Genomic DNA, 10,947 nt, shown 5'->3' with positions numbered 1-10,947 from the left:
ATTTAATTAAATTAATATTTAACACAAATAATTATTTTATTTTTGTTATGTTACTCCAGTTTGAGAATTCATTCAAGTAATATTTAAAAAGAATTTCTCTAAAAAGAAAAAAATCTATTTCCCTAAAAACAGATAGATATAAAATGTACTAGACCGACCTAATTTTATCGTGAACTTTCAATAATTTATGTTTAAATATAGAAAAAATACATGGATTTAAACTTAAAAAAAAAATTATTCAGGACTTTTATCAGTTTCTATAACAAATATCAAAACAAATTATCCTAAAACAAACAAACATAATACGTACTAGATCTCAATTCATCGGGAACTTTGAAGAATCCGTGTTTAAATTTCAGAGGAATTAAGTTCATTAACAAAACAAATGAACTTAACAAAAATAATGTCTTCAGTATTCCATAAGATAATGGAAAATTGATTGCCAACATTTTACCCTAAAAACAAACTCTCAAGAATAGAAATTAATTTCATTATATTTTTTAGAAAAATTATTTCTATAGTATTCTATGGGCCAACGGAAAATTTATTACCAGTAACTACACCATAAATTTACTGTGGCAGTTTTTGCATTTTTCTCTGCATATATGAATGACTTCTTGAAAGACCACGATAATTTAAAACTAATACTTGTCGTGGTGTTATTACTGAAACTTAACGTAAAAAACGTAATTACGTGCGTCAATCATTTAGCATTGATTTAGAGCGATTAATTGAATTAATCACGAGCCAAACAAGTTTTTTTTTAATTACATCTATTAAGACTAAAGTTTTAATCAGCTTTTATTTTAATCAATCTTTATGACACTGTATTATCTATATATAACTAAATGAAATAAAACCAAAGTAATATTTAAAAAGGTGACTTTAATTTTTTAATATGAATGTATCATGTTACATTGAAATCAGTTAGGGGAAAGCATTAAACGAATTAGTGAAGGCGAAATACTTTTTAAAAAAAATCCATAATAATTAGGCTAATATTATAAGTTCATAAACATAAAAAAAATTAAGATTCATCATCACTTCCAGCTGCTTGTCTTGCTTTAGGTCCACCAGCGCGTTTAGCCATGATAATCTGGTCCACTCGCAAAATCGTCGCTGCAGAGTTGACTGCATATTTAAGGCCCCAATATTTTGCTTGATAGAGATCAATAATTTTCCTTTCTTTTGCATCACAAGTGGAATTCTCTGATTCAATATCTACACCAATATTTTTCTGCCCTTTCTAAAAAAACTTACATATTTTATCACAATTAATAAATATATATTTCTCAGCATACCTGATGAGCTTCTAAAACTTTGTCCAATACAATTTGTGCTTTAAGTCCACTATTTTCAGCCAAGGTTTTAGGGAATGTCTCCAAAGCAGTGGCAAACTTTCTGACAGCGTATTGTTCTAAACCAGGAAGAGTATCAGCATATTTTAACAACTGAACTGCCAATTCTGCTTCGGTTGCTCCTGCACCTGCCACAAATCTTGGGTCTCTTGACAAACCCTTAAATTTATTTTTATTATTTTTGCTTTCAACAAAATAGAACACAACAAAATTACCTTGAATGTATTGACACCATCATCAATAGCCCTTTCAATATCATCCATATAATTATTAGTAGCACCCCTAACAACAATTGTGGAGATTCTAGATTCCTTGCTTTCTTGTCTAAAGGCTACAATTGGGGTATCCCCTAATTCTTCAACACAAACTAAGTCACAATAACCTAGTTCCTGTGGGGAAGGTGCAATTAATTTGGGTAAAACTGTAGCATTTACAGCTTTGCTCAATCTCCTCAAATCAAACTTTGAATTTAATCTAACAGCCATTAAGTTATATTTGTTAAGATAATGAAGAGCCATATCTCCAAATGCAGATCCTGCTACCACAACCTTTGCCCCAGAATCTGCTATTCCTTTAATTTGAAGCTCCAGAAGATTCTCTTCACCAGTGCTGAAATTCATCAGTTCATCCGCAGATTTTATAAGCACAGTACCTATAAATTACTTTATAAACACAGTATCAAACAAAAATGCAACTAAACATTACCTTTAGTTTCAGTTCTCGTAATATCAACTGGGCAACTGTACACAGCTACTTTGGCATCAACAGCTTTTGTAATATCACCTTCTACTTCTCTTTTAAAAACCATTCCTTGTACAACTTTTGTGTTAAAAAGGCCAGATCCCAAAACTTTGCAAATTCGCACATTATCAACATTGAATGTTGTTTGTTCAGGTAAAATTGAGATACAAGACCTTGTCACTACATCAGCCAAAAAATCTTCATTACCATACTGTTTAGACTGTATCGAGGTTTTGATAGCATCTTTTACTTCTGCAATATCCTTATTATCTTTTATTGTATAACAAATTAAGGAGGGAAGAATTTCTAAACACTTGTCTAAAGCTCTTTCATAACCATCAGCAACTTCTGTAGGTGTTACACCCAATCGGATTAGTTCTTCAGAACACTCTAAAATTTAAACATTTAGATAATTATCATCAAGAGTTACTGCATATATTCACCTAATAAAGCTCCTGCCAGTATAATAACAAAATTTGTTCCATCTCCAACCTCTGCATCTTGCATTTCACTACCCAAAATCATCAATTTTGCCGCTGGGTGCTCAATGTCTAGTTCTCTCATTATCGTCGCTGCATCACTAGTAACAAACTGTTTCTCAATATGATTAATCACCATTTTATTCATGCCATTTGGACCATAAGCGGAACGCACAGACTGTGCAAATTCCTTACAAGCTTTAATATTTCTAATAACTGCTTCTTCTAATCCCGAAAAATACTAAAAAATAGAGAAAATAATATAGATACATTGGTTATGTCTCCTCCCTTAAATGAACACATGTGACTTTAACATTAAAAAATTCAATTAAGATAATTACCCTTGCCCCATCTTTCATCATCTGGGCAAAGCCCGGTGCCTTAGGTACATGTAAAGCCATTTCTTTTGTTGATCGCTACTAAAGTTTCAAAAACAATAAATAAATTTATTTCAGACGATCTAGAAAATGCCGCAGCACGTTGACAGATTTAATGTAGCTCTTCTTCCATAAATATAAGTCAACAGCTTCTTCAAAAACTATTGGCGCGAATACAATAAACTTTTGTATGCCGTAGTAAAGTATTTCTTTTATATAATATTTATATTTAGTAATAAATATTTGGTTTTTACGTAATTTACAAACTCTGCAATAATAATTAAATATATAAATTTTAAAAGCAGTAGTTAAATGTTGAAATAAATTATATTATTTTCATACACCAATTAATAACCTAATTTAAAAAAAAAATTAACGACAATAATTACATTGTAATTTTAATATGTCTTTAATTTTTAATTCATCATAAGGTATTCAGCTTGTTAACGTGCTCAAAATATGGTAGGTACAAATTTTAGTATGTTAGTAAAATAGAAAGTGGGACATGGAAATCGGAAATTTTTAACACTTTAAGTATACTTAATACTTTGAACTAAGTTCGTTAGTGCAAATATATTGTTTTATTAATGTTATTTAAGAAGTAAGTATTAAGTGTAATAGTCATTAAATACTGTTATATATATATATATATATATCTATTTTAGTAATAAAAACTCAGGGATATGGCAAAATATAAAAATCTATTTAAATATTCATTGATTGGAGGAGCTGTAGCGAGTACAGCCCTAAGTTTGAGATCAAACCAGTATGAATGGGATTCAATAGGGGCAGTGCGTTTAACAAGAGCAGCTGTGACAGTTTTTAAGATTGGTGTAATTTATAAAAAAGACTTATATGGAAAAAAATTAGATAAAAATAGTCAAGAATATAAGGAAATAAAGGTAATTATATTTATTTTTTATAGTAGTAATATATAATTTCAATTCCCATTTCAGTCAATTTGTCATAAAAGATCAGCTGAAAAATTGTTAGATTTATGTTGTGCAAATAAGGGAGTTTACATCAAAGTTGGGCAACATATTGCAGCCCTAGATTATTTGTTACCTTCTGAATATGTGCAAACCATGAAAGTTCTTCATAGTCAAGCTCCAACTACTGATGTTAAAGACATATATAAAGTTTTGAAAGAGGATTTCCAACAGGATGTAGGTATTACTAAATTGATTTTCTTTAACATATAGATTTGTGGTAAATTATAGCCATTAAAATTTACAGCCTTTTGAAATATTTGAAACTATTGAACCTGAACCATTAGGAACAGCATCTCTTGCTCAAGTTCATAAAGCAACTTTAAAAAATGGTTCTGTTGTTGCTGTTAAGGTACAATACAATTGTATTTAAATAAATGTACACACGTTAAATTCTTAACAGGTACAACATCCTTATGTACAAGGCAACTCTAAAGTTGATATGACCACAATGGAATATTTAGTCAAATTAATGAGCTTGGTTTTTCCTGAATTCAAATTTCAATGGTTGGTAGATGAATCCAAGAAAAACATACCCCAGGAACTGAATTTCGCACAGGAAGGTAAAAATGCTGAAAAAATTGCACAAATGTTTGAGAAAGTGGATTGGCTAAAGGTCCCAAAAGTTAGGTTTGTTATTTTTATCATTGTAAAATGCATTGGTTTATGATAGTTTACTGTACAGATGGGATTTAACTACCAAAAGAGTTTTAACAATGGATTTTGTGGATGGTGGCCAAGTGAATGATTTAGAATATATAAAAGCCCATAACATTAATCCATATGAGATATCTAATAAACTGGGAAAGCTATATTCAGAAATGATTTTCATTAATGGCTTTGTTCACAGTGATCCTCATCCTGGTAACATATTAGTTAAAAAGAATGCAAAGGGTACTTGTGACATTATTTTGCTCGACCATGGATTATATGCAGTAAGTCTAAAACCTAACCCAAACAAGTGCACTATACAGACCTAATTTTAGGATTTAAAAGATGACTTTAGAGTAAATTATGCTAATCTTTGGCTGAGTATACTGAATAGAGATAGGATACACATGAGGTATTACAGTAAAAAGTTGGGCATTGATGGTGATGTTTATGGTTTATTTGCTTGTATGGTAACAGGCCGTCCATGGGAGAGTATTATGAAAGGCATTGAGAGGTTTCATCGAGTTCTAATACAGTTTTATTACCTTATTTATTTAATCCCCATTCTAGGGAAGGTATAACTTCTAGTGAAAAAGATTTTGTTCAACAAAGTTTTACTGGTCTTCTTCCACAAATTTCCTCAGTCCTAGAAAATGTTAATAGACAAATGTTACTAATACTAAAAACGAATGATTTGATGAGAGGTAAGAAATGATAGTTTTGACCAATTTGTTTTATTATCACTTCTTTTTCCCATAGGCATTGAACACACCTTGAAAACTAGCGCTAGAATGGCAGCATTCCAAGTGATGTCGCAGTGTTGTGTTTGTTCCATCTATGATGAAAAGTATAGGAAGTGTCAAAATTCATTGGAAAAGCTAAAGATCAGCTTAGGGGAATATTGGGCATTGCTTAAAATAAATTTATATTATAGTTTTTTAAATCTTAGATTGTTGTTACGTTTATAACAAAAAATAAATTAATCTATTTATTGTTAATATGCTTGGCGATTTTGTATATATAATTCTAATCCTACACTGTTAAAGAATAATTTGGAAAAACACCCACGACATTATTAAACCAACTAAACATTAATCAAGGAAGATCCAACGGAATTCTTTGAATAAGTGAGTGTAAAATTTTCGGAAATTAATTCAAAGGAGTTTTCAGCAAATACAATAAGAAATTCTCATATCTGATCAACATAAACTTTGCCATTGTTTCTTTTTCAGTGAAATAATAATTTCGGATAAAAATAATATTGATACTGTCCTAACATCAACCTACTATCTCACTCACAAAACGCAGAGGAATTCTCAATATTTTGTGATATCAGTATATTAAGGTGTCTATATTCAAAATGTGTTAATTAAGTTGCCTAGTTCGAAATATAGCGCCACCTACCGTCGGAATACTCAGCTACCTTCACAAAACAAATGTTTCTATATCTTGTGAAATCTTCATGATTTGAAATCTTTTTCACCTTAAATTATTAGGTATTCATTAGGTGAGTTGAAAGGACAACACAATTTATTGAAAAACAGAAACTGACGATTAACCTTAAACAATACTTGATTTAAAACAAATTTGTAATATAGCTTACTTGACGTTAATATTTTTGGGTTTGTAATAGTAATACATAATTTTACGCATTATTAACATGTTTATTAAATTCGACATATTTAACAATAGTTACTTCAACAGTATATTTTAACCAGCGCAAGAGCACTAGCCAGATATGGTTATAACAATTACCCAATAATCAATAATAATGAATCACTTTGTGTCCATCTAACTATAACTAAAACTATAATGAAAATAAAACTAGTATCTTCATAAAACATCAGCAATATTTAGCCACCTTTGATTCAGCATACAGTACATTACCGCATTTTTAAACAATATAAACAATATATTCTGTTTATAAAAAAATAGACTTTTCAACATTTACATTTAATATATTTTCCCAATATATTCAGCTTTATATTTAAACTAAATAACAATTTGGTTAAGATAAACCAGAAAAATAGATTATTATAGAACAATAACAGAAACAAATCTTCTACTACTATATATATAAATCAATAGAATAATATAACTAGAAATAATTTTAGAGTTATATATATACTTTGACTAAAATATTTATTATTTTGTTGGGGAGCTTGCTTGGGGAAAAACAAAACCCTGCGAATTATATGAAAATGGTGGAGTATACACTGAATAACCAGGTATGCTAGGTCCTGAAGGATATATGTATCCTTGAGAGTGGACATACTGCATTTCTACTGGAGTGGTTGGAGTATACAAATTAACCGGCGGTGTATGTACCATCATGTCGCCTTCTGGTGGTATAGGTGCATATATAATTGGAGTGCCTAAGGAATATTGAAATTAAAAAAAAAAGTATCGCCATATTAAAATAAGGGTTCCTAAACTTTTAACATAATCCCATAACAATTACAAATCAGACACCACCATTACAACAAAAACAATTCTTTTTATTAATTTATTTTTATTTAACACTTTTCCAGAAAAACATTGTGACAAAAAGGAGCCATAGCCCTCTTTTCAGTTAATCGTCATGTTTTTTTACCCAACTTTCTGAGTGAAAATACACATCATCCATGGAGATTATCTTATTAAGTTTAAACCAACTAGGAATAATTTTCAATAGTCCTTCAGTGTAAGCTTTTCTTAAAATATACCCATTTTCATTTATATCTAGCACTAACTCAATCTCGTAAGGATCGTATAAAATTGATTTGATCTTGATATTGGAATGGAATAATTTATCCACTTTTTTTAGTAAATTAATATTGCGTACATTAAAGTGACTGAAGTACATTGATGAGTAGTGAATGGCTGGTAGCCAGAATGACCACTCTTTAAATATTCAACCATAAAAGCTCATTTGGCGCAAAAAGTCACTCAATTTAAATTTAAGACAGGAACTTTCCTAATGAACGCTCTGTATCTTACACTATTTTAAAATAATAATTGGACATAACACTAAAAATATCTAATGGTCAAAACAGATATTTTCGCGGGACAGTGATGACTTTTTAACAAAATCCACCTTTGGAATTGCCGCGTTCATGTTAAAATTCTAGTCTAGAAATTCTAAAAAGAATTTTTACATCCTTATGTTTTTCAAAATTCGAATTATTTCGAATTTCTGCCCGGAGGAGTATATAATACAATAGACGATAGAACTGTCCTGAGGTTTCGAGTCAACCTGAGGACGGGTCCTCTCTGAGAACGCTATTATACTCCATTGCTGTTAGATCTGATGAAGCTAGAGTTAACTGCTACGAGATAACTCACACTGCTGAAACAGCCTGTTTAGCTGAGAAAACTTTAGAAAAAAATAATTTTGAATAACACTTTTTTCTTCAAACAATTTTTTCATATCAATATTTTTTTTTTCATGTTCTATTTAAGTGACCTACTTGAAATTTAATGGAAATCTTCGTTGAAAAAATTGAAAAAAGTTATAAAAGGGCAAAATAAGTTCCAAATTTGTGGCAAAAAAAATCCAGACCATAATAACGCCGTTGCTAATTAAGAATTATTTCTTTCACACTACAAGGGTTAGAAATATGTACGAGGGACCTTTTTTAAGCCCGTAATTCTCTGAATTTTTTTCGTATCATCCCACTTGGAAAAACGCCTAAATCTAGTCATTTAGACCAGAAAACCCCCTTTAAATATGACTTACCTGCGGGTACAGGTAAAACTGAATGATACATATCCATTGGCTGTGATCCCTGTGGTATATAAGCAACATTCATTTTAGGTACCGAATCTTGGGGTGGCATGGTTTGACAATGAGATGAAGACATGGTAGACTCGTTCAAAACAGATGGCGATTGAACCATTTGTTGGGGAGTCTCGACGATTCGCTCGTTATTTTCCACCGACTTGATCGGTGTAACAGAGGGCGAAGTTCCAGTGGGGGAACCTGAATTCATTGGATACTGTTCAACTTGGTAATTGAAATAAAACGGGTAATTCGATTCTGAAACATCAAACTCTTAATAATCATTAGCTTCCCATTGACGTAAACATACCATGGTACGGCACAACGTTTGGTGTAACTGGCGTTGATGCTACCATGGGTTTGCAATCATAATATGGAGCTGGTGAGCCCTGAGGCCAAACAAAAGGATTTGCGCCTGTTTGAGCATAAAAAGAACTATCTGGAGCGATATATTGTGCTTGCGGTACAGGCCAATGAACAGGTTCCCACTGATAACTAAAAAATCGAAGGATATATATTGATGCTCCAACAAAATTTTAGCATTTTTACCGCTGTGGGTAGTGATTAATTTCTGGAGTAACTGGAGTTAAAAGTCCTTCTGATGGAGGTAAAGTCAACCCAGTTGTTTCTGTGGATACCTCCACTTTACCGCATTCAACATTATTATTGATAGTATTGGCATTTAATGTTTGCATTTGCTACAAGTATAGTTAATTAAAAAATCACACTGAGGCATTCTAAATAATTATATTACCAATGGCACACCAACAAAAGCACTGAGACTATCTATAGAATCAGCTTCTGAGTTTGTTGGACCTTTTGCATCATTGACATTCTTGTTTTGCCTTTTTTCTTTACTTTTCTTCCTCATACTTTTGATTTTATCCATTGGTGGTAACTGTGTGGTGTTAGTAATAACTAAATTCTTTGAAAATCTACAATAAGCTTAATGATCTTACATAAACAGTAATTAGGCATTTCATCCAAACCTGTAAGGCAGAGGCCAAGGTTTTGCATCACTTTCTGGGGAAAGATCTGCATAATCAACAATTCTTCTTTCTGCAATCTTTGTAAGATACACAACACATTTGGTTTCTTGTTTCAGTATTTCCTGTATATAGCAATCATGTAATTCTCCACTTATAGAATCACTTAATACACATCTGGTACCCATTTTTAATTTGTCATCACCATAATACCAATCACCTAATCTTAATTCTGTTATAAAATCATTAATTTAAATTGGCTAAAAATACAGTATATTTAAATACCTCGTCTAACTTCCCCCCATGAATCATACTCAATATTTCGATATATTGTTGGATCCAGTGCTTTGGCAACTTTAAAAGGAAAAGGAGCAATAACAGTATTATCGAGTAGTTCAGAACTATCAATGGACATGTGTTTCTCCTCTAACTCAGACTGGCTTATAACTTGAGTTTTTTCATAAAGCATTGCATTAACTATGCTATCTACCTTTGATATTTTAAACACCTCTTCGTAAAGTACTTTATAGACTAATGCTACAATTAATTGAAATTAAAAATAGATAAAATAAAAATCCAGCAATATTTACATTGGCAAAAACCTGCCGTTTCAATATGGTGCTTCTTATAAACAGCATCATAATGATCCTCATCCATTAAACATAACATGAGGGGTGCACGCTTTATATTTAATTTAGTTACATCGTACACTTGTTGCTTATTCGCATGAAATATAAGAATGTCTCGACTAAAAAGGAACCACGTCCACTTAAGTATATTACATATTTAGATTAATAACTCACTTGTATTTTCTACTAATTAGATGTATTTCAACATTTCCGCAAATTACCATGTGTTTTTCAAGCAAATCTAGGTGAGTTAATATATCAATTTCCTTATCTACTAGGTTTTTAAATATTTCAGGGTGTTTTCTTCCATAATCTATGCAATCTTTACGAACTCGCTCATGAAATATCTGACATTCAAATAACTTAAAAAAAATGATTTAATAATACAGATCATTAAACTATTTGCTTTGCTGTTTACCTGTTCACTAACAGCCCGAAATAGGCATGTTTCATCATACGCAACATTTTTTCGGTATAACTGAAGATCATCTAACCATTTATCTACTACTCCGGGATTCCTCCCTTTTTTGGATGGTTTACCCGCCATATTTTGACAAAACTGTTTTACTTTGTCTACTTTACAGTCTACAATAATTCAATACAGAAAATTATAATATTCAGTAGAAAATATGAAATCTTACCATATACAATTAAACAAATGAAAAACGTCCCCTTTAGTACACAAACACGTGTTGGTTCACTATTTACAACTGCAAATATTCGAAAATGAAATGTTTATTCAGTTATACCGCCAAAGAACTTTTAAACTAAAAAAAACCATAAAAAATTCAAAAATCGATATATTTTGTACACATATTTGAATATTTACACGTTTATATAGGCAACTAGTCATACAATTGGTATGTTTTAGTGTAGTCTAAACAATAAGACATTTTTGGTAATTAATATTTAGTTTTTCATATGAATATTGCACTATTACTAAACTAGACGCCATATAAAAAGGTTTTAAGATGATA

The 10,947-nt window shown here is 30.9% G+C and overlaps 3 protein-coding genes across 4 annotated transcripts; 1 reads left to right on the top strand and 2 right to left on the bottom strand.

The window, feature by feature from the left end:
- Nucleotides 1-868: 868 nt before the first annotated feature.
- CCT8 (Chaperonin containing TCP1 subunit 8) lies at nt 869-3,083 on the bottom strand. Its single transcript, XM_076397424.1, has 6 exons — nt 2,920-3,083; nt 2,543-2,819; nt 2,064-2,489; nt 1,574-2,010; nt 1,302-1,517; nt 869-1,246 (listed from the first exon to the last, which is right to left on the bottom strand). The coding sequence occupies exons 1-6, from the start codon at nt 2,977-2,979 to the stop codon at nt 1,028-1,030; spliced, it is 1,635 nt and encodes a 544-aa protein (XP_076253539.1). The 5' UTR covers nt 2,980-3,083; the 3' UTR covers nt 869-1,027.
- A 60-nt stretch (nt 3,084-3,143) lies between these two features.
- Adck1 (aarF domain containing kinase 1) lies at nt 3,144-5,593 on the top strand. 2 transcript variants are annotated; one of them, XM_076397436.1, is made up of 9 exons: nt 3,144-3,556; nt 3,621-3,857; nt 3,912-4,121; nt 4,192-4,296; nt 4,348-4,574; nt 4,630-4,879; nt 4,931-5,109; nt 5,166-5,299; nt 5,355-5,593. In XM_076397436.1, exons 2-9 carry the CDS (start codon nt 3,639-3,641, stop codon nt 5,561-5,563), a joined length of 1,533 nt encoding a protein of 510 aa, XP_076253551.1. In that variant the 5' UTR covers nt 3,144-3,556; nt 3,621-3,638; the 3' UTR covers nt 5,564-5,593. The 2 variants fall into 2 exon arrangements, with proteins under 2 accessions (XP_076253551.1, XP_076253558.1); XM_076397443.1 differs by having other exon boundaries at nt 3,278-3,417.
- Nucleotides 5,594-6,616: 1,023 nt separating this feature from the next.
- On the bottom strand, nt 6,617-10,718 carry LOC143201122 (uncharacterized). Its single transcript, XM_076411978.1, has 11 exons — nt 10,612-10,718; nt 10,389-10,555; nt 10,145-10,332; nt 9,932-10,089; nt 9,627-9,878; nt 9,345-9,573; nt 9,110-9,290; nt 8,905-9,053; nt 8,666-8,850; nt 8,314-8,613; nt 6,617-6,970 (listed from the first exon to the last, which is right to left on the bottom strand). Exons 2-11 carry the CDS (start codon nt 10,515-10,517, stop codon nt 6,741-6,743), a joined length of 2,001 nt encoding a protein of 666 aa, XP_076268093.1. The 5' UTR covers nt 10,518-10,555; nt 10,612-10,718; the 3' UTR covers nt 6,617-6,740.
- Between the last annotated feature and the right edge of the window lie 229 nt (nt 10,719-10,947).

The sequence above is a fragment of the Rhynchophorus ferrugineus genome, unplaced genomic scaffold (genome assembly GCF_030347505.1).
Source record: "Rhynchophorus ferrugineus isolate W39M unplaced genomic scaffold, kcgeb_rfMv2 rfM1, whole genome shotgun sequence".
NCBI classification, from domain to species: domain Eukaryota; kingdom Metazoa; phylum Arthropoda; class Insecta; order Coleoptera; family Curculionidae; genus Rhynchophorus; species Rhynchophorus ferrugineus.
This window is presented reverse-complemented; position numbering and strand designations above follow the sequence as displayed.

Coding starts and splice junctions, on each gene's coding strand:
- CCT8 (XM_076397424.1), bottom strand. CDS start 2,979: ATGGCTTTACATGTACCTAAGGCACCGGGCTTTGCCCAGATGATGAAA. Junction 2,820..2,919: donor TGATGAAAGATGGGGCAAGG/GTAATTATCTTA, acceptor TCTATTTTTTAG/TATTTTTCGGGATTAGAAGA. Junction 1,247..1,301: donor AAGTTTTAGAAGCTCATCAG/GTATGCTGAGAA, acceptor AAGTTTTTTTAG/AAAGGGCAGAAAAATATTGG.
- LOC143201122 (XM_076411978.1), bottom strand. CDS start 10,517: ATGGCGGGTAAACCATCCAAAAAAGGGAGGAATCCCGGAGTAGTAGAT. Junction 9,879..9,931: donor AACGGCAGGTTTTTGCCAAT/GTAAATATTGCT, acceptor AATTAATTGTAG/CATTAGTCTATAAAGTACTT. Junction 9,574..9,626: donor ATGGGGGGAAGTTAGACGAG/GTATTTAAATAT, acceptor ATTTTATAACAG/AATTAAGATTAGGTGATTGG.
- Adck1 (XM_076397436.1), top strand. CDS start 3,639: ATGGCAAAATATAAAAATCTATTTAAATATTCATTGATTGGAGGAGCT. Junction 3,858..3,911: donor AAGAATATAAGGAAATAAAG/GTAATTATATTT, acceptor TTCCCATTTCAG/TCAATTTGTCATAAAAGATC. Junction 4,122..4,191: donor AAGAGGATTTCCAACAGGAT/GTAGGTATTACT, acceptor TAAAATTTACAG/CCTTTTGAAATATTTGAAAC.